At 50.7% G+C, this 21589-nt stretch overlaps 5 protein-coding genes across 5 annotated transcripts; 2 read left to right on the forward strand and 3 right to left on the reverse strand.

The window, feature by feature from the left end:
- Positions 1-2: 2 nt before the first annotated feature.
- VC83_09254 (uncharacterized protein) lies at positions 3-2845 on the reverse strand. Its single transcript, XM_024472698.1, has 4 exons — positions 2756-2845; positions 2385-2709; positions 1429-2336; positions 3-1369 (listed from the first exon to the last, which is right to left on the reverse strand). The coding sequence occupies exons 1-4, from the start codon at positions 2831-2833 to the stop codon at positions 545-547; spliced, it is 2136 nt and encodes a 711-aa protein (XP_024319840.1). The 5' UTR covers positions 2834-2845; the 3' UTR covers positions 3-544.
- A 2915-nt stretch (positions 2846-5760) lies between these two features.
- VC83_09255 (uncharacterized protein) lies at positions 5761-8721 on the forward strand (the record flags this gene model as incomplete). Its single annotated transcript, XM_024472699.1, has 5 exons — positions 5761-6461; positions 6901-7300; positions 7353-7514; positions 8519-8614; positions 8665-8721. Exons 1-5 carry the CDS (start codon positions 6400-6402, stop codon positions 8719-8721), a joined length of 777 nt encoding a protein of 258 aa, XP_024319839.1. The 5' UTR covers positions 5761-6399.
- Positions 8722-13159: 4438 nt separating this feature from the next.
- Positions 13160-15326, forward strand: VC83_09256 (uncharacterized protein). Its single transcript, XM_024472700.1, has one exon. It carries the CDS (start codon positions 13234-13236, stop codon positions 15202-15204), a length of 1971 nt encoding a protein of 656 aa, XP_024319838.1. The 5' UTR covers positions 13160-13233; the 3' UTR covers positions 15205-15326.
- A 1153-nt stretch (positions 15327-16479) lies between these two features.
- VC83_09257 (uncharacterized protein) lies at positions 16480-18777 on the reverse strand. Its single transcript, XM_024472701.1, has 2 exons — positions 17053-18777; positions 16480-16994 (listed from the first exon to the last, which is right to left on the reverse strand). The coding sequence occupies exons 1-2, from the start codon at positions 18507-18509 to the stop codon at positions 16814-16816; spliced, it is 1638 nt and encodes a 545-aa protein (XP_024319837.1). The 5' UTR covers positions 18510-18777; the 3' UTR covers positions 16480-16813.
- A 94-nt stretch (positions 18778-18871) lies between these two features.
- Positions 18872-21436, reverse strand: VC83_09258 (uncharacterized protein; the record flags this gene model as incomplete). The annotated part of the gene is made up of 1 exon (XM_024472702.1): positions 18872-21436. The coding sequence occupies one exon, from the start codon at positions 21434-21436 to the stop codon at positions 18872-18874; it is 2565 nt and encodes an 854-aa protein (XP_024319832.1).
- Between the last annotated feature and the right edge of the window lie 153 nt (positions 21437-21589).

The raw sequence follows: 21589 nt of genomic DNA on the forward strand, positions 1-21589 counted from the left end.
GTCCTCCTGCTACAACACTGGTTATTTTGGAATTTATGTAATAAGTTCAAGTTCCCAGCCCAAATTCGTCTGCCGAGTTGGAAAGGCCTCGCTCGGATACTTGCCCCTTTGTCAATACAATCTGAAACTTCGACAGGGTTATTTTGTTTCTACAACGGTTTGTGCTATCACGGATACAAGTAAAGAGCCGAAGGCTTTAATATGTAGATTTTGCATGGCCAAAAACAAATTGTAGATTCTTAAATTGCAGGCTCTAGAACAAATTTAGACCGCCCAAACCCGCCAACCTATAACACCAACCCAAGACCGTTAAATGAAACAAACTGCGGCGCACGCCAGAAGGTATATAAGCAAACTACGCTCGCGAGAGCGTAGAAGCCATGGTAAAAGGTTTAAAGTAGACCGAGAAAAGAAAGGCCGTCGTTTTGGCGCCGGCAAAGGCATATCATCATCGGTATGATTCGCATGTCGCGCGTGCTTGTCTCAACGTACATCGAAATCGTAAATAATCGTCGCCATCGTCCAGAATATTCCTCCTCTCTAATTAGCCCACCAACCCCGCAACTCTCAACTGCTCCTTCACCAGACCCTTCATTCTCTCTATCCCGGTCGGTGTTCCGCTCCTCGAAGTTCCACTCTTAGGCGTTTCGCACCTAGGCGGTGCCTCATACTTCATTTGTGATAGTAAAACCTCCTCTTCTATAACACCTTGACCCATCCTATGTATCTCTTGCTCGACGTCTGCAAGCAGTGCGTACACGTCTGAGTCGGCATAGATGCGGATGCTCTCTGCACTCGGTCTCCCTGCCGTACTATGGCTATCTCTATGTCGTTCATTAAATGGCTCGTTCTCTAGCGTGTGTGGTGGAGGAGGCGATGTCGATAGCTGCGGTGGCACTGGGCGCGCAAGGCGGGCTGGAGCCTCTGGCTCGGGCGATGCACGTCGCTTCGACGAGCTAATAATTGGCGATGGTGACAGCGCCTTAGTGGGCGACCTCGGAGGTGTGTGGTTGGCTGTCGCGGGGGAGTGTAGAATATTTATTGCTTCATATTCGGGTATGCTTCTGTTATCTATCTCATTGCGCTGAGAGGGCATCATTAAGGCGGCAGCAACATGTTCGAAAAGCTTTTGTCGAACGCGTGTACGGCGGTTCTCCGCATATTCCACCTTAGATACCCAATCGTCGATGCTAGCGTCTAGCTCCGAAAGTGCCTCTTCCTGCTTTAAGATGGCATCATGTGAGAAGCGCGCAACACGTGGCGACCGGAGGTAGCTGCAGATGCGGTCGTGGAGGTTGCGGCGACCAGACCGAAGAGATCGGTGAGTCCGACGGAGATACTCGCAGCGTTCATCAAGAGCACGGAGTTCCTGGAGAGATGTTAGTCGATGACTTCATAATACAAGGCAAATAATGGGAGCTTGCTCACCCTTGATAAATCGCCTACATGCTTCGAAGCTAAAACTTCGAATTGCGCAGCTTGGCCTTGCGCCTGTTGCCTTAGAGCTTCGATGTCTTGTGGCGAGAACTTTGACGGCGCATCAGAAGCTTTGACACCGGTGGGCAATGTGATAAAAGCCCTCTGTTCCTGTGCCTTCGTAGTGGCGCTTTTGATAGATGATCCATCCGCACGCTTCTTTGGCCGTCCACGGTCCATAATTGAAGCCTCTGATTCTGTGCGCCTATGGCCCGGCCTAGTCACGACCGCAAATGACGACGACTCTGAAAGGCCTCTAGTATGATTCCTTGGGGTTGGGCTTGGCTTACGGGTCGAGAATGACCCCTTTGGTGCTGGTGATGCTCGGCCCTGGGCTTGAGGGGATGAAGTGCTTGTTCCAGGAGCAAGCTTTAGTGGTACCAAACTTGCAGTAGACGCTGAGAAATCGGACAGCGGAGTGAATGGACTGAATGGAGTTACGGTTGGAACAACAGAAGGTAACGAAGGTAACGATGAAGCTAGCCCAGACTGGGGAGACGCTTCCGACAGCATCCTTGCTGACTTTGGTGGCACTTCTGGCGGAGTGTCGCTGAGGGAGCTCTGCTCACTGAGCCTGTTGAGAACTCTCTTAGGAAATGTATCTCTTCCGGGCGAGTCGTTCATATTAGTTGGGATTATAAGAGGGGCCAGCCTATTAGCATGCCTAGAGTGCATCTTAGAGCTCGGCGAAGCATAATTGCGGCGCTGGAGTATCCTCGAGACACGACGCTGCTTGATATCCACCACTGGCCCTTCGATGGCAGCGAACATTGACTCCCCAAATACATTCTGCCTCCAGCTTGGCTCGCCTGGGGCGCTGATTGAGCGCTCATGTACTGGAAACCTCCCTGGTATAGTTGCTAACGTTCATCAGCAACAAATTCTTTATAACGAACCAAGCAGCTTACGAGAATCCATCGCAACCTCCTGAACCGTTGCCATATGTCCTAAATCCGTCACGCTGGGTTTTCGACGTCTGCCGAGATTTGGCTCCCTCTTCAGGCCATTAGTAGGGCTGGGTCCTTCCGCAGCATTCCCCTTGGCTGTCGTGGCATTTGGTAATGTTTGGTCCAATTCAGGAGTCTTGCGACCGAGAGAGGTGGTTATGGCAAGTTTCTCCTGACTCGAACTCGGAAATAGCTGGTATCTGGGTGGTTGGGATGGTTGGTGCATTCTCCACACATATTTATCTTTCTCTTTTCCGTCTATAAGACCTCGTTCCGGCGTTTGGCTCTATCGAAGGTTAGAAGTGTAGTGATAGATCTTGCGGAATTCTCACTCGTTCATAGGTAGTATGTGGTGACGACTCTGGAGATGAGTATTTGTTTGATGCCAGCATCGAGGCGGGGTCGATCATTAAGTCGGCAATATGAGCCATATTATTAGAGGGTTTCATCTCAAATTGCGTAATATAATTGCACATAGTAGGATTAGTAATAGCGTAGAACTAGTGTGGCGCTAGCTTAGAGCTAGTCCGCGGTAATCACCTAAGCCTAAAGTAGACTAGCATTCCTAGAACCAGGTGACCGTCAGGCAATCCAGTCTACTCGTAGCAATTGGTAAAAGTGATAATTTTGGTATTATCACCACAACTACGAATACTACCTAGCGTCCTTACCCTCACCACCCTTCCTTATGGAAGAAGATGATATCGTTGCCTTTGCGGCTGTCGCCGCAGCGGTGTACTACCCCGACAACAGCGCCAGGAAGGGCGACGGCGCCGAACTGCTTATGAATATAAGCAGTTTAAGTTTGACCTCAATTCTTGGGGCCCAGCCAAAACTCGACAAATCCTCCGGGCCCCCACCTCCCTTTATTATATCACATTACTAACTATCTACAAGCTTTACACGCGACGAGATCCGCCGAATCCTCCCCTCTGCTTTGCCTCGATAGGTAGTCTGGCGACACGGTGTTTGCCCCTCCCCCGAAACAGCCCTCTGCATTGTCCTTGCAAGGCTTGCATATCCTGGACCGTGGACAGCTTGCGTTGAGCTTTTTGGACGCTCCGCAAGCTGTCTACCGTCTTCAATGACACGGTACTCTTCTTGTACCGTCAATTTGAGGATCGCCTTGCGTGGCACCTCTTGCTAACTTATAGTCGGCTTGAGGGGTTTGCCGTTGCTATGCTGCTTACTAATTGCTATACTTGTCTGCGTGGGAACCAGACAAGTCAGAAGTTTAGATCTCCTCTACCAACGGTGTGGACTGTCGCTGATATTGACGTCGTGAACAACGTCAATATCAGCATATGCGTTACCAAGTGGGCTTGGAGAGGGAGGAAGGAAGTCGCTAGGGCCAGTTACTTGGCCCCAATTCACATTATTCGTAGCCATAGTTAGTAAACTTATAGAGTATATAGAAAATATATATATTATCTTACGTCGTTAGAGTAGAGCCTCTGCCAAGGCTCTACTTTTTTACACTAATCTAGATGTAGGCATGTCTAGGTATGACCTTACGGAGCATAATTATGCTACGTGAGGACATACTTGCATACCTATGTATAGGTATGCTTTGGGTTTGGCGCTAGCAAGGTGGCGCCCGCTAGCATGGGGGTATTACAGGGGGCTACAGGGGGCTACAGGGGGCTACAGGGGGCTACAGGGGGTGGTGTAGATCTTACCGCTAACGGTATGTAATCATGTTACAGTACGGCGCCATAAGTAAACGAGTGTCTTTTTGTATGGGAGAAGCACAGACCTGTATGCATACGTATGGCGCCGTACTGTACGCTACGGTTCCAGGCGCAGGTCCGCCGACATTTGGACGGAAAGCCTACCGTTTAGGGTATAGAAATAGTGGCGAGCGTTGCATTGGTCGATGACGGGAAGAGTGAAATCGTTGGAGATGAGACATCTGAAACTCGGTGGATGTGACCAAGGTACGCTGGGACGCCCGCCAAGGGCCTTGACAGTCGTGAAGGTCGGTCGGAGTGGCCGTTTCTTCCCTGGTATCCGAGCTATCCACTCATGAGGAGCGAACTTGGTTAATGTTTCTGCACAGGCATCTACTATGGGCGAACAGGAGCAAACGGAGGTTGAGAGGTTATGTCCGCTTTCCATTGCGTTGGCCAATTCTATGCGCCTCGCCCATCCGGTGACGCGCACGTTTCTCAATTTGAGCGTAAGAAATGCTCGAGGAGCATGGGTGGCACATTGTGTGATACGGCTCGGGCGGACGCAGGGTCACAACCCGAATGCCTTCAATCAGAGGATGATCATAGCTTCTAGCGAGAATGCATGACAGTGGCCGTTCATTCATGCACAGCAACAATAGCGGCACCTGCATATGTGCAGCGGGACGGAGGAACCCATTTAGGGCCATTTTCTGGTCGATATGCACCATGCTTTCCCTGATACTACATACTCCCAAGTGCAGTATGCGTCTCAGTCTTCTGGTGAAGAGTTGCCGTCGTTCCACGTGCCAATGCTCGTATCCTTGCCTGCTCCTATTGCAGGGTGATGGAGAGGGGGTTGGTCAGTCACCACTTTTCGAAACCTGCATGTCCACAGCACGCGCTCGGGCTATTGTAGTGCCCGTGAACTGCATGTTCCTGCCATGTGTGTTGGGCACACATAGATCAGATGAAACGGAATTGCTTGGTGTGGAACGAATTCATGGAGAGTTCGGTTTTAAAACGAAGTTTCAAGCAGCACAAAACATACTCGAGACTCTGTCGTTACTTTCTGTTACTGGAATACTTGATCTTGTCAACATGGTACATGCAATGGAGATGCAATGGCTTCGAAGCCTATGAACAAAAATGTTCGCGAAGTGCGTCCAGTATGACTTGATCGAGGTGTATGGAGTCAGTTTACTTCGACACAAAACGTGTTCAGGTCACACGTGGTAATGTTGGGTTAGATTGCCATCCAGTCGGACGAATTCGGCGTTAGACACCATGGAGGAAATCCCTTCATAATCTTATCATAATGCTTGATGAAGGAGGTGAAGGCTTCAGCCCTGGCTTGCGAGCAGCCGCTCCCTTCTCTGCTCGGAATTCGGTGCGGTTTCATCTGACCTTTTTTTCCTTTTGGGCCTTGGCCACGGCAGATAGAGGCTGCTAACTCCCCGCCAGTCCATAAGGTGCTACTATGGTGCTACTATGATATACACCCATGAACGAAGATGCACAAATAACCGTCTGTGCTTCGCTTGGTATTGTGTCAAGTTGTGTATGAGGCTTGGCAAGAAGCGGGGCAGCGTGTCCACGTCCTCCCCCACCCTCACTCGTAAATGCAAAGAACACGCGGAAAACGAGCAATCAAGTATGTGAGGGTAAATTTTGCGATATTGCTCTCTACTACTACCATTGAAGATCAGCAAGGGCAGCTGCTGCATCGGACAATCCATTGGTTTGAACTGGAGGTTTGATCAAGTTTTCAAGCAACGCAACGCATCGACCCCTTCGGCAATCTCGTCCATTTGGTTTCGTCAGATACATCACTCGAGCCCCTCACCGGGATTACCATGTCATGGCTTCGGAACACAGCAATAAGGCCCTCCAACCACGTTCATGAATAGCACGCCCTCAAACGATCAAAGTCGGTCAACATATTAAACCAAGAGCGGAATATTACCCAGTGCATGGTGCCACGAGTTGCAGCTATCATAGAGCCCAGACTTCCCCATCAGTTCGCTATAGATTCTCCCAACTTATTTGTATGCGTTGCTCTGCTTCTGTATGACTTTCCCCGTGGTGTACGGGGTAGGCTCTTGCCTTCGGTGCGTATTGAGTCAACTGCAATTGTATATCGTACGGTGCTTCGGTCAAGGTTTAGGTCGTGTGCAATCTTAGTAGGTGTTGCACCCTCTGACTGCCTCCCAATAATCTGCCCGCGTTAGTATGGGCTTAATTGGCCACCAGGCTGTCGATTCCCATCAATTGGAGCCAAAGCCCTCCGAGTTGGTGGCATAATTATGGTTGTTGTACAAGGAGGGGTGGGTTACGCGACGCGATTTACGCATCAAATTGGAATTCGGTTAATAGCTGTAAAAGAGCCTTGGCTGAACAGGGCAGTGGGAAGTCACGTTGTAGATAGTTACGTAGTCAAGCTCTCTATTGAACGCTGACCCTCCTCCGAAGGTCCGCGTTCCTACTATATACGATTCCGGGCAGGGTTCGGCCTCCGCCTTGGCAACTCATCGCACGTGATTGGAGTCCGCACGTGATAATGCTCGTGACAATTATCCCCCCTTATGCGGCTCGAGCCCCTTTGAGCCCGAGAAGTGAATTCGGCCCGTGTTGTTTATTTTGGCTTGTTGCCGTGGCCGCTTAGCGGCAGCCCTGCCCCTGAGTAAGCGGTCCCGGGTCGCTTGCGCGTTGTTGTGTGTTGTTGTGTCGTTTTGACCGCTTCCTCCTTCGCCCTTTTTCCTCCAACTTCACCACCTTCAATTTCTCTTTACTGACTCAACCGATAGATCTCTTCAGGATGGCCCCAAACGCCCCGCTAAAGGCAAGGGAAAAAAAACTGACGCCGCAGCTTCTCAAAGCTCTCCCCGTGGCGCTGAGGCTGCCCCGGTGCCTGGCCCAAGCAACGCCACTGCTGCCACTCCGTCTGGCCTCGCTCGTGGTAGTCGCCTTGCCACTGTGGTCCAACCCCCGGAGAACCCTTTGCGTCATGCGCGCCTCCCACCCGTTGACACGGTGTCAGAGGTGATGTCTTCGCCCTTGAAGCCCCGCCGCGCCAAGCCGAAGGTCGCCATGTGTCTCCGTTGCTCTAAGAGAGTGTACAAGGATCGCGAGGATATGTGCTGCTCCCGCGTCAACGCTATGACCCGCTGCACATACTGCCAGGAACATCGGGCAAAGTGTCTCCCTGTGTGTGTTTACCCTCCGCTTCGCCTCCTACTCCACTGACCCTGCATTCTAGATTCCCCCCTGGGCTTTCCGCAAGTTCAATCGCTTGATGGCAGCATTTGAGAAGTACCAGGGCGCCATCGATCCCAGCATCCCTCGCCCAAACTTCAGCCAAACGACCGCGCACCGCCGCGCCAATATTTTAGAGGCGCTTCAGCTCCGCTACACGAAGTTTGTTGAGGCCGGAAAGAACTGTAATGGTGGGTGCACCAGATATGAGAATCTAGCCACCCAAGGAAGGGATGAATTTACTAAGACAACACACTGTCTTAGGAAACAGAGCCAAAGGGTTGTAGCTTAGACTATTCCACAACGCAGCAATCAGGTGTATGATGTGGTGAAGTGGTTTAGACAAGTTGCAACAAATGTTGAGTCTGAGAACTCAGGGGTAAGTCAGAGGTTAGCACCTCACTGACTTTTCAAAAACAGAGAATAACAAGATCAATGCTTGGAAGCTTGGAAAAGACGTAGAAGTATGTGCTAGTCGATTTACTGTATTGCCTGCTTGCCCTTTCTTAAGGAAAGGGCAATCCTATTTATGCCAAAGGAGTGTAGTTCTCTCATTTTCCATGACTTTCCATGACTAACCAGGCTTGGTAAATGTATTAGAAATCAAGTGCGACCCACAACTAGCTTGCTAATCATGTAGTGAACGTAAGAGAATCCCATAGAACCATCTCTTGGGTTCCTAGCCTATAGGAAGTGAAAAGGAGGTCCAAGGTCAGAGTACCTATAGACAAATTATGTCATAACTTAACCAATCTTGTGGGTAACTAAGGAGCGATGACGTGTAATGAATCATAGATGGTTGTAGAAGCTTCTAGAGCTATCGTTCATGTTCCTAGGCCTCTAGTTGGTAGAGATATGCCATGTGGTAGTATTGGCCCACCCCCTTAAGGAGGAGAGTTTCTTAATAACTTGTTCAATGAGTGTTCAAATGATATGCCGTGATGTATGTAGCATAAACAGATGTAGTAGAAGAGTTTGCAGCAATCGTTGAGTAGTATTGCTTCTGTTGTTGGTGTGATAAGCCAAGATATGTATGGTGACTTGTAGGTTTGAGGAGGAGATTTCTAAGTTTGCTCTTGAGTTTGATAGCAAACTGAGTGCAACGAATGTCAGTATGACAAGAACGTGATGCATCACCGCCTGCTCGTTGGGGAGGATTCCAAGCATTAGAAGGTGAACACCGGCCTGGCGATGCTGGAGATCGCCTCTGACATTCGCGGCCTACGCCGTACCATGAGGCACGCGAATGACATCCAGATGGCGCTGGTCCGTTGCCCCTCCATCTGCCCCCCGCTTTCCATGCTGACCCTTGATAGCACGTCCACAACCCTACCGTCACTGCGACTGAGGAGTACGAGTCGTCTGGTAGCTAGGGTGAGGAGGACCCGCTGGTGGATGACGAGGACGCTGAGGATTGGGAGCTGGCGACCGTTGTGGTCTCTGATGCTTAGGAGGAGGTTCCTGAGGAAATGGACCAGGACGCGTAGGTTGAGGCCCCACCTCGTGTGCGCTGGCCGGCTGTGGCCCCTTGCACTTTTGTACTTTCAGATAGTTCCAGTGACCTGAGGAATGGGCTGACCTGGCAGCTTCCTGCCATTTGTGGCAGATGAATTGACATTTTTCCCTCCCACTCGTGGCGCCTCCGTGACCCCTACGCTCGTCTCTCGCCTCTCATGATAAGGCTCAAGGAGGGACACATGGAAGGTTGGATGCACGCCCATTTCCTGAGGCAGCTCAAGCCGGTATGCCTGTTCCCCTATGATTTCTACAATCTTAAAGGGCCCTATGAGCCGTTCTGAGAGCTTCCTATTTGGATGTCGAAGATTTAAGTTCTTCGTTGATAGTAGCACCCTGTCCCCCATGCTATATTCCATTGGCTTACATTTGAGGTTGTAGTATTTCGTTTGTGCCTGGGTCGCTTTTACCCAGTGCCGCGCTAACGCTTCCCTTTCCTCTTGCATTTGGATTACCCGGTCTTTCGCCTCGGGTACGTCTCCCTTCCGAGGGGCGTCCGCGACACTTGCGTCTCCCATTTGTGGGTGGAAAGCCTTTAGTGCGTAAAAGGGGGTAGTTTGAATGGTGGAGTGGTGAGAGTTATTGTATGTGGCTTGCGCAAGCGGTAGTAGTGCTACCCAATCGTCCTGTAGGCTTGTTACGAACGACCGGAGATACTGCTCAATTGTTTAATTCTGCCTCTCAGTTTAGCCATCTGTCTGCGGGTGGAAAGCGGTGCTTAGACGCTGCCGTATCTTAAGGTAGAAACAGAGCGCAGCCCAATAATTACTCGTGAATACTGAGCCTCGGTCTGACACAATACCATTCGGGATTCCAAACTCTGGTAGGACGTAGCGAACGATGAGCAGAGTCAAATCATGTGCATTTATCGTCTTATTTGTTGCAATATATATGGCGTATTTCGTGTAACGGTCTACTACTACAAGGATAGAGTCGTAGGCCTTCTTCATTATTGGGTGTAGGCTTGGTGGTAGGCCCATTATGAAATCCATTGTGATCTCCTTTCCAGGGCCTTCCGGTTGTGGAAGCGATTGTAATTCGCCATAGGGGCGGTGCCTCTTCACTACCATCCGTTGGCAGATTTGGCAAGTCTTGACATACTCCTTTACATCCTTGCCCATCCGCGGCCACTTGTATTTGCGTTTAAGCAGCTGAAGCGTCTTCGCAACTCCGAAGTGGCCTGCAAGCAGGTCATCATGGTGTATTCGGAGAAGCTCTTCTATAAGGGCTGGGTCTTGTGGGATTGGTATGATACCGTTCTGGTATAGTATTCCGCTTTCTACCCGTAGCGCCCACTCTCTCTCAACGCCTTCATGGCGTGGATGTTGCTTCTTCATTCGCTTCACCCGGTCCCCTAGATATGGATCACCATTCTGTAGTTGGGAAATGAGCTTGCAGAGATCTACTGAGGGCTCCTCATATGGTGTCTCCTCGACTGTTCCGAGCACGGCTCGGCATCGGGACAGTGGGCTCTGCAGAGGCTCCTCACCACCCTTTCGTGGGGTTCGCGTGAGCTTCTCTACTTTGTAGAGGATGTCTTTTGTTTCCGTTCGCTCGTCTGCTTTTGCAAAGACAGCGCGGATTCGAGTACTCTCTTGCAACGCATCGCCCTCGCTATCTCTCGTAGCCTCACTCAACCCCCTCGCCAGCTTCTGCTGCAAGGTAGGGAGCAACCCATTATACGCCTGGTGTTGGCGGTCGACATAGTCAGGCCTACGGCTCGGACCATCTGCGGGGTTTGTGCAGCCAGGTCGATGTTCTATTTGGAAATCGAATCCTGCTAGGAATTCAATCCAATGAGCCTGCCGGTTATTAATGGATACTTTCTTCATGAAGTAAACCAGATTATTGTGATCAGTCCTCACCGTCACTGGAAAATTGCTATCCTGCATGTAGTGGCGCCAGTGCTTAAAGGCCGCCACGATGGCGAGGAGCTCTATATCATGGACATCGTACCTGATTTCCGGGTCCTTGAGCTTCCTCGAGTAGAAGGCAATGGGGTGCCACCGTGTCACCCCCGCTTCGTCTGTGTTCGGCTGGGTTAAGATTGCCGCAATGGCCATTCCTGAACCGTCCATCTCTAGTCTTATAGGCTGACTTGGATCAAAGTGGCAGAGGAGTGGAGCGGACGTGAAGGCCTTCTTCAACGTTCGAAAAGCCTCCGCTGCCTCACCGTTCCATGAAAACGGACCACTCTTCTTCCCATTGTCACTTCCTTTCAAGAGCCCCGTGAGGGGTTGCGCTACACGCAAATACCCCTCGATGAACCTCCGATAGAAGTTCGCAAACCCAAGGAATACCTGTAGGTCTCGGAAACTTGTAGGCTCTGGCCATTCTGTGATTGTCCATAGACACCCCCTTTGTGGAGACGATGAACCCAAGAAATTCGACCTCTGTCGTTGAGAACTTGCACTTCTTTAGATTGCAGTAGATCTTAAACTTCTGAAGCCGCTCGAGGACTGTGTGGACATGTTGCGGGTGTTCCTCCTTGTGCTTCGAGTAGATCAACACATCATCAAGGTACACTATGCAAATTATATCCACAAGTCCTGCAAGCGCTTCGTTAATGTAGGCTTGGAATGATGCGGGGGCGTTGCATAGCCCAAACGGCATCACTACGTATTCGAACAGACCGTATCTTGTTCGGAAAGCTGTTTTCCACTCGTCCCCTTTCCGAATTCTCATCCGCTGGTACGCATCCTTAGCGTCAAGCTTCGTGAACACTTCTGCACCACTTAGTCAGTCAAGGATCTCAGATATGAGGGGTATAGGGTGTCGATTCTTAATCATCATTGCGTTTAGGCCACGATAATCCATGCACAAGCACTTGGAACCATCAGGTTTGGGGACAAAAAGGATTGGCGCCCCTGCTGGGCTCGTTGAGTTCCGGATCCAGCCCCTTTGCAGGGAGTCTTCAAGGTAGACGCGAAGGGTTGACAGCTCCTTCGCGGAGAGGCTGTATATGGGTCCCCATGGGGGTTGCTTACCCGGCTCAATGTCAATTGCGTGCTCCGCACACTTTGAGTACTCTGGTAGTGACGCTGCCCCCTCATCATCAAAGACATCCTGGAAAGCATCGTACTCCCTTGGGATTGTTTGGGGATAAGTAAGGACCTTCGCTCTCACATCTGGCCGTAACTTCATGAGGAGGTGTTGCACCCGGTGCTCCTCACTATAGGCTGGCATGTCCGCCTCTAAGGTTTCGAGGTAGGTGGCAAACGCCTGCGCTGTCTGGCCGCCTCGCTGCCGCGCCTCCTCATATTTGACAGCCGTTGAGATCGTTCGGTTCACTGGGTCCTGGACGAGGTCGAGGAGGAAGTTCTTAAACTCCTCCCAGGTCTTCTGGAACCCAGGTTCCTGTTCGTGTCGGAGCCACGCGTCGCGGGGTTCTCCTGTGGGCCACGTCGTCGCAAAGTCGCAGCGTAGCTCGTCCGACTTATTCGCCCCTGGTTCGAGGCAGAAGGCGAGCTCACAGCTCGTAATAAACTCTAAGTGTTCCGCACTGTCTTCCCTCGGTATTCCGAGACTGCCTTTGCCCTAAGGCTTGGTGGAAGGCCATCATGGGATATCGAGCTCGCTGGCGTCCAGCTGCGTTCCGGGGTCGCGAGGGTCTGGGGCGAAGCCTCCGCTTCGTCCGCGCATTCTAGTTGTTTCTGCAGCTTCCGAATCCGCTCTCCCATCTCCCGTAACTCAAGCTCCTGCCGCAGCTCAGCTTCGAGTGCTATGGCAGCAGCGATCTGGGCCTCAATCCCTGGGGAGCTGCGAACCCGTGACAACGGGGTTGTGGCCCCTGAAGCGGGAGTTGCTTCTTCGCCTGGTGCAGCGGCCTCACTGCGCTCACGCTTGATGCTCGCTGCGAAGCCTTGACGGGTTTGACGGGGCGGCATTCTCAGCTTCTTTCTGGACTTCCCTACTGGGCTGTTCTTCCTAAATGTAGGAATGGATGAGCGTTCAGAATGTAAAAGAGCCTTGGCTGAACAGGGCAGTGGGAAGTCAGTTGTAGATAGTTACGTAGTCAAGCTCTCTATTGATATGAAGACTGAACGCTGACCCTCCTCCGAAGGTCCGCGTTCCTACTATATACAATTCCGGGCGGGGTTCGGCCTCCGCCTTGGTACCGCAGCACACGTGATTGGAGTCCGCACGTGATGATGCTCGTGACAATAGCAGTGGTCTAGTACTGTATACTACGAAAGGAATTGTAGAACCTCAATGCTGAGGCACCAACTCGCCAGCCAATAAGCCGAGGCAAGCCGTTGAATGGACCACACAAATCAACTACCACCTTCCGTATTGGTGATAACAATCACTAAAAACAGTCACCGAAAACTTACAAAAACACTCATTAGGAAGGGTTAGGACTTATTTCCATGAAGCTTTTGATCTCCTTGACGAGATCTCTAGCCTCATTGCCAACTAGAATTTCGGTTTCAGCTGTTCGAGCCCCATTTCCAAAGGCCCAAATCCGAAGTATGGCTACTTCTGAAATCGCGAGCAAGACTCGCCGTGACCAATGCACTCTGTCCAACTATGATTGCTGGACGACGAAGCATACCATTGCTGATCTCTTCATTGACTTCAAGAACCAGAAGCTCGATGGAACAGTGACGCTGCAACTCGAGTCGTTGACTGAGAAGGAGTCCAAGATTATTATCCTTGACACTAGCTTCGTTGACGTAACCTCCATCAGCGTCAATGGCCAACTCGCAGAGTCCGGAAGCTGGTCAGTTGCTCCGAGGACGGGGCCACTTGGCTCTGCCTTGACCGTTGAGATCCAAGGTGGAGAGTCCAAAGGCCAGGTGGTAGAGCTTGCAATGGAGGTCTCAACGACCGACAAGTGTACTGCTTTGCAATGGCTCACACCTGCTCAAACCAAGAGCGACACGCCATATATGTTCTCTCAGTGTCAGGCCATCCACGCAAGGAGCATGTTTCCCTGTCAAGACACACCAGATGTGAAGTCAACCTACGATTTCCTCATCCACTCAACACTCCCCGTGATTGCCAGCGGGGTCTCCGTTGAGGGCGAGCAAGGCGTGGACTTCAAGTCCAAGACCGGAGCGAAGCTTTATCACTTTAAGCAGGACATTCCCATGACCGCATATCTCTTTGCCCTCGCATCTGGAGATATCGCAACAGCCCAGATCGGACCGCGGAGCACCGTAGCCGCCTCCCCCAAGGAGCTCGAGGCATCAAAGTGGGAGTTGGAGAGGGATACTGAGAACTTCATTAAAATCGCCGAGAAGCTCATTTCTCCGTATGTGTGGGGTCAATACAATGTCCTGGTACTCCCCGCTAGCTTCCCGTATGGCGGGATGGAAAACCCAATCTACACGTTCGCAACGCCCACTCTTATCAGTGGCGATCGCGAAAATGTTGACGTGATCGCCCACGAGCTTAGCCACAGCTGGAGCGGAAATCTCGTGTCAGCAGCAGCGTGGGAGCACTTCTGGCTCAACGAGGGATGGACGACGTACTTGGAGCGCCGACTCCAGGCTGCAGTGCATGGGGAAGCGTACCGCGACTTTTCAGCTATCATCGGCTGGAAGGCTCTGGAGGATGCAGTTAATCTCTTTGGAAGCGAGCATGACTACACAAAGCTTGTGCCGGACTTGAAGGGCCTTGACCCTGATGATGCATTTAGCACCATTCCCTACGAGAAAGGCTTCCACTTCCTCTACTATATCGAGAAGCTGGTAGGAAAGGACAAGTTCGATCAATTTATCCCTCACTACTTTAATACGTGGGCCCAGAAATCTCTGGACTCATTTGAGTTTAAAGATACTCTTATCAACTTCTTTTCTGGCGATGCCCAGGCGGCGGAGATGGTGAAGGAAATTGATTGGGATGCGTGGTTTTATAAGCCGGGTATGCCACCAAAGCCAGAGTTTGACACAAGCTTGGTGGACAAAGCCTACGCTCTGGCAGATCGTTGGACGTCATCGGTCAACTTCGAGCCGTCGCTCGAGGATATCGAAGGCTTTTCCGCAAACCAGACTGTCGTCTTCCTCGAGTCGCTTCTCACTTCCTTCTCCAGGTCCCCGCTTCTCCCAAACCAGACTACTCTATTGGGCAACACGTATTTGCTATTCAAGACACGAAACGTCGAGCTCTCCGCCAGATTCCTGCAGCTCGGGCTTCTAGCCAAGGATGAGAACGCATACGCACCAACTGCTGAATTGCTAGGACGCGTAGGACGCATGAAGTTTGTGCGCCCGTTATATAGGAAGTTTGCGTCAGCAGATAGGGAGCTGGCCCTCAAGACTTATGAAGCAAACAAGGGCTTTTACCATCCCATCTGCAATGCAATGGTGGCGAAGGATTTTGGGGAGAAGCAGTAACTAGTTATGACGCGGGGCCAGTGTTGCCCGAGTACCGCTCCGAGTACTACTCGGAGGATCCTCGAGTACCGTACTCAAAATTGAAGCTCGAGTACCGGTATTCGAGTACCGGTACTCGAATACCCGAGTAGTACTCGCATATAAATAGAAATAGAAGTAAAAATTGAAATATATATATACTATTCTAACTCTTATTGTCTGTATCGTCGCCGCTGTCTTCGTCGTCGCCTTGTGATAAAACACCCCAATTCCGTAAGCAACACCATCATCTGTTCAGCAAGGTATTCACCAGAGTGGATCGGCTCTTGAAGGTGTATAACGTCAAGTATCGTAGTTCTCATTTGCCAATTGTCATTTATCCAGTGTACAGTAACTGCTGCGTATTCAGAGTAGTTCCGAGCAGACCAAGTATCAGTTTTTATGGATAGTCGTCCACCATTTATAACATGCTGCTGTAGCTCTACTTGAAGCCGTGCTTTATGATAGCAGAATAGACGATATAGATCCCGTCCGATTGTAGTTCTACCTACTGTTAAAACAGTAGGGTTTAGATGATGAACTAATTGCCGGAATGAGTGGCTTTCTACAAGGCGTAGCGGTAGGTTATTTGATACCACAAAAGAGAGTATAAGCTCTCTATATTTCGACGAGCTTGGTGCGTTATTAGGTGCTTGGCGGGGCTGGAAAAAAGCAGAAGTAGAAGTAGAAGCAGAAGCAGAAACAGAAGTAGACGGCGTTGACGAGCTTCTAATTGAGGAGGATAGCTTCTCGTATTCTGTATACACAGATGGGTGCATCTTTTTAAGATGCTTCCAAAGATTACTCGTTGTCTGGCTCTTTAGTGGCTGGCTCGGCATATAGTTACAATCGGTTTGAAGGCATTGGTATTGGACTCTAGCAGGTATTGTATCTAATAAAGTACGGTAGAATAGCCCTTTTAAAAAGAGGATTGACGTAGACTCAGGTAATTGAAGTCTTAGAGGCATATGATGCAGCTAAAGCATCAGACTGATACTCAGCCGGCACCGGCGATAGCGAAGAGTCACTCATTGCAGGAAGCAATACAGAACGCTCAAGTGGAAGAAAGCTTCAATTATCTATTCTATTCTACGATCTATATTACCCCTCTTTGCCAAGGGCTTGGCAGTACTCGGAGTACTCGGAGTAGTACTCGGGGACTCACCGAGTACTCAAAAATATCACCCGAGTACAGTAGTACTCGGGTACTCGGCGAGTACTACTCACGGCAAGTACTACTCGGGCAACACTGCGCGGGGCAAATGTAAATGTTAATATACATGTGCAACAAGTTGCTATAAATATATCTAGAGCCGGGAATATAATTCCGAGAACAAATATTCGAACCCTAAAATAATATGGGTGGATTATAATTATAATTATATAACTTAGAGTCTCTGCATATGATGAGCCTCGCCGTTCATCCGGAACCTGAAGTGGTGGATATCCTAGCCAAAAGTGTTACTATAATAAGCTATAAGTGGCAACGATTGTATCCCCAATTTAAGCCTTCACTGAGCTACGAATGCTCCTATATTGGGGATGCTGACACCGCATTGCTCGCCTGCTTCTATCCCAACGGTGCATCCATCTAAACCATTGGCTCCTCGGCCGCGTAATGCAGGTAAGCGCCCAGGGTCTTGATACCCTCGAGGTAGTTGCTCTTGTCGAGCTTCTCGTTAGTGCTGTGCGCCATATCCGTGCTGCTGCCCATTGGCAGCAAGAGCACATTCTTGCCGGTTGCCTCCTCAAACGTCAACGTAACGGGGATACTGCAACCTGTTAGCAAAACGCCAAGTTAGCGTGGGTTCTGTGAGGTTAGAAGCATACCTTCCACCTTCTCTAGTCAAATCCGGTGCGACGCCCCATACACGCTCCGATGCCTTGGCGGCGGCGCTGAAGTTCCAGTGCTTGGGGCTCGCGACCCACCACTTGCCGTCGTGCATTAGGCTGACGTCGAGGGTGTTCTTAGACTTCAGCTTGGCGAAAACTTCGGTAACGTACTCCTTGACCAGGCGGGTCACGTCCTCGCTCTCCATGTTGGGCACGGTGCGGATGGAGAACTTGCCAATAACCTTGGCGGGGATGACGGTCTTGGCGCCAGGCTGCGAGAAAGCACCCTCGATGCCATGGACGGAGAGGGAGGGAAAGCGCCAGCGTGCCATGAGGGTGCTCTCCTTATCCTCGAAGATTGTGGTCTTCGAGCCGAGGGACTCGTGGAGGTTGTCCATGGTGAAAGCAATGTCCTTGTATAGACCCTTCTCTTCCTCAGTGACGGGGGCAACGAGCTCGGCGAGTCCAGGGATTTGGATCTTGCCGTTGGTGTCGACCAGAGAGCCAAGGACGCGGACAAGGTCGGTCATGGGCTCCTGTGCGGAACCACCGAAGACTCCACTGTGAAGATCTTGACCAGGGCCAGAAATTTCAACAGAATAGTAGTTGCAGCCGCGGAGACCATAGGTGAGGCAGGGCTTCTCGGTGCCGAGCCAGTAGTTATCAGAGATACAAACGGCATCGGTATCCTTGAAGAACTTTCCAGCCTCCTCCTTGATGAAATCATCAAGACCCTCAGAGCCGTATTCTTCCATGCCCTCGAAGCACATCAGCAGGTTGACGGGGAAGTCAATCCCAGCCTTCTGGTGAGCCTCGATAGCATTGAGCCATCCCAAAACAGGGCCCTTGTCATCAGTGCTGCCACGGCCAAACATGCGTCCCTTATCATCAACGGTGAGCTCGAAGGGCTCCGTCGCCCATCCGTCCTCCTTCGCAGCTGGCTGGACGTCGTAATGCCCGTAAACGAGGATCGTACGCTTCGCCTTGTCGTTACCGTATCTGGCAACAACTACAGGAGGAAGCATCAAGTGCTCCTTGTGTGGCTGGGGACCCAAGGGCCGCAACTCGACGTGAGCGCCTAATGCCTCGAGCTCCTTCCCGAGCCATTCCCCCATGCGCACAACATCTGGGCGACGCTCGTCCTCAGCCGAGATAGAGGGGATGGCGACTGCCTGGCGAAGGCGCTCGATGAAGTGGTCGGCTTGGGCGTCGACCTCCTTGAAGAATGCGTCCAGTTGTGGGGCCATTTTCTGCGCTTGGTGCTCGCGGCGTTGTTCTGCTGTCAAGAGCTGAGATGAGTATGAGCGTATGGATGGAGTTTTGCTTTGAAGAGGTCTTGGGTGAATAGATCGGAGAGGGTATAGAGAGGAAGTGCGGCAGGTCGTAGAGGTTGTAAAGGTGTTCAAGCGGGCATTAGTTTGCTTGAAGATGTTTCGCGCCAGAAGTCTTGACATTGGAGGGAAAACCCTGTATAGGAAGGTGTAGAGAAATGCGTTGTCTCGACAGCCTTGTGGTGGGGTTCACAACAGTCACCAATCGACGATGGTGCCGGTTAGGAACGGCCCATTACTCATGCCCCCCAAAAAGTCTGAAGTAGGACCGTGCACGGCAGAGGGTTGATACGAAGGGTTGATACCTTCAGCTTCACACTTTGGCTTCATGAGAAATATTTTTGCTCTTCCTGAGGCCGCATTATATTACAAGAGTGTAGTATTGTACATATATCTACTATACATAATTTGTATTTACAAAGACGGCTCTAAGCCTCTAATATTTGTATACAGTTCGTCCCTAATTCCCGCTTCAAGCGACGCGACTATTCTTCGTCACGCCAGAACCTTCGTTTTATTCTAACAACCGGTGCATATTTCAACAAATGCTCCATGCCCTTCTCGAAATCGTCGTCCATTAGCTTGGAAACAGTTTCATCTGCCTTGACCGAGGCAACCAGTAATTTCGTGAGGGACCCAGCAGCCCGCCACTCCTTAAAAATCAACAGTTCTGACTTGACAGTTTCAACTGCGTGGTGAAAGGCTTTCCATTGACTTAGAGACGATTCGTCAGGGGTTTGACTCTCATCTTTGGGAGCTGGTGGGCAGATTTCCCTAACGACGAAAACCCCAGCGGTCAGATCCCACACGCTGTCAGGCGGAGCGGATGGGCCAGGAAGAGACGGAAGGGTTGTGCTTTGGAACATGAATGCAGATTGAAGGCTAGTAGAAACTCGTTTTCGCATCTCGAACCTAGCGCATGCATCTAGGCAGGCACGTTGCCAAATAACACGTGCAGTACTGTAAAGGCGCCAGCGCCAGGCGAATTTGAAAAGAATCTCGTACGTAGTTCCGTCGGGTCGAAACCTGGCCTGCTCAGAGACGCGATCTAAAGCCCTGATATTGTTTCGAAAGTCCCTCGCATCCGTAGAGTGAGTGAAGATGGTGTTGATAGACACAGCATTAGGCACGATATTCTGCTCGACCATGTAGTCGACGAGAGACCAACACTCCGAGAGGAGACCACGCTTGCCCAGTTCCTCCAAAACCTTGTTAGCCCCGGACACCGAGAGCCATCCATCTCCATAACGAGATGTCATGTTTTCGATGAAAGGGGCAACGAGCTGATTTTTGTTCAGACAAAAAGTCATTTCGTGGGGTAGCAAGAGCTCGCAGACGTCGCTCAAGAGCCCTTCCTCATGGAAAAGCCCTCGGTCTTGCATCGCTTCGTAGACATGCAAAATGGCTTTAGGATTTCGCAATACCATCATAAATGCCCTCCAAGTTCCAGAATTGGGGCGATAGCCACTATGTATCATTACCCCCAATAAAGCGGCGAAAGTATTGATATTTTGGGTCTTCGCACAGCCTCGTAGAAGGATGTTGTAGGTTTCGGGTGTCAGTGGAAATCCGGCCCTACGCGCCTTGTCGAATATCTCCCGGGTTGCAGCGACCCTACCATACTTCGCAAGAAATGACACTGCCTCGTTCAAACCAGTGATGGTCATCACATCCATACACTCGTCATAGGCAAATACCTCTAGCAACCGTTCGGCGACGATTTCTACATGGTCTTCGTTTTTCCTGTATAGCATCTTATGAAGCGGACTTGTCATTTTGATTCCCGTTAATGATCGTATGTATAATTCGAGGGACTTTTCCGTCAGTCTTCTAGGCTTAGGTATGCTGTCTGCCCTCCTTGGTATATCGTCAACCTTACTGGATGCAAGGTAATACTGCGTTGTAATATGTGCCGAACCTCTTGCATCTGTAGACTGAGCTACGTCTGTAGTTGTCGACCGGGTGCTGTACTGGGAAAACGCAAAAGCTCTATTTGTCGAGTTGGAAACTGCCGCCGGGACGATTCGGAAGATGTGTGCTGCTGCCGCCGAGATGCATATCGGCGGCCCTGACAACAATAACGACCGAGTAGATTTGCCCTCCTCAGCTTCGAGAAGTTCGATGTCGCAACCCGTCAGGTTCTTGATATCCATTATATTGTTACCAGGCCCAAGGAGCAATGAGTCAACAGCGTTGTCGGGGACTGAAATCCTAAGAAGAGTGTTCTCAACTCGTTTCGGGGTGTAACGAATAAGGGTCTTGAGTACTTCTGGAGGACCCCTTTGGGGAAAACCTCTATCCTCGTTCATATTTTCGTGCTGCAATCTGCGTACTTCATCTTGATACCACCACCTCATTTCGACACGTTCTGTCGTCGATAATATCATCCGCACCTTCTGTCCATATGCCACTTTTCTAAACGTATCTTTCTGTATAATTGGGCGCGGATATGCTTGAACAATATTTCGTATTATGGTAGCCCCTGTATCGGCTTGTTGCTCGCTAGTAGTTGGGTATTTGCTCGATTTAGTACGGAACTTGCGAGCCTTCGGCGCCATACCATCATCCTTAATCTTCACGCGACGTATGTCAAGGGCGTCGTTAACGCTTACCACCCGCTGTATTTGCAAACGCCGAGGGTGAGGGTTTTTCTGGTTGCTTCTACGGCCGTTCGGGGACAAGTCGCCTCGAGGCCCTTCATTGTTGCAAATGTCCTTATTACTCGCCGCGTGAGAATATTGCTGTGCTCCCTCCGCTTTTGAAATCAATTCATACTCCTGACTGGACGAGCCCGGCGCCACCGGGCGGGTATCAAGGGTGTGGGTATCAAAAGACGACGAAGACGACGACCATGCTTGTTGTGATTCAGGCGCCGATCGGGAATGGAGTGTCGATTGGCCATTGCGGAGAACCTCTGCTGCGCTTGAACCAAATCCTCGTGCCGTCGGGTATAGAAAGAGCAATGGCTCGCGAATGTTGCGATGGAGCGTTGGCGAACATCTAGACAGGACTGCCTTGCATATCGAAATGCTACGGCTGCCAGGTACCATGTCCTACAGTCATGACATGCAAAGAACCAAGAAGATGGAGGAATTGATGAGTGGTTCTGCCCTGAGATTAACGGCGATTTGGTATGAAGCTTGTCCCTTTCAATTTAGAGCTTCAAAATTGTCACTGACGGAGGCGCAAGGCGGTGTGAATTG

This window comes from Pseudogymnoascus destructans (genome assembly GCF_001641265.1).
Source record: "Pseudogymnoascus destructans isolate 20631-21 unplaced genomic scaffold scaffold_35, whole genome shotgun sequence".
Lineage (NCBI taxonomy): Eukaryota > Fungi > Ascomycota > Leotiomycetes > Thelebolales > Thelebolaceae > Pseudogymnoascus > Pseudogymnoascus destructans.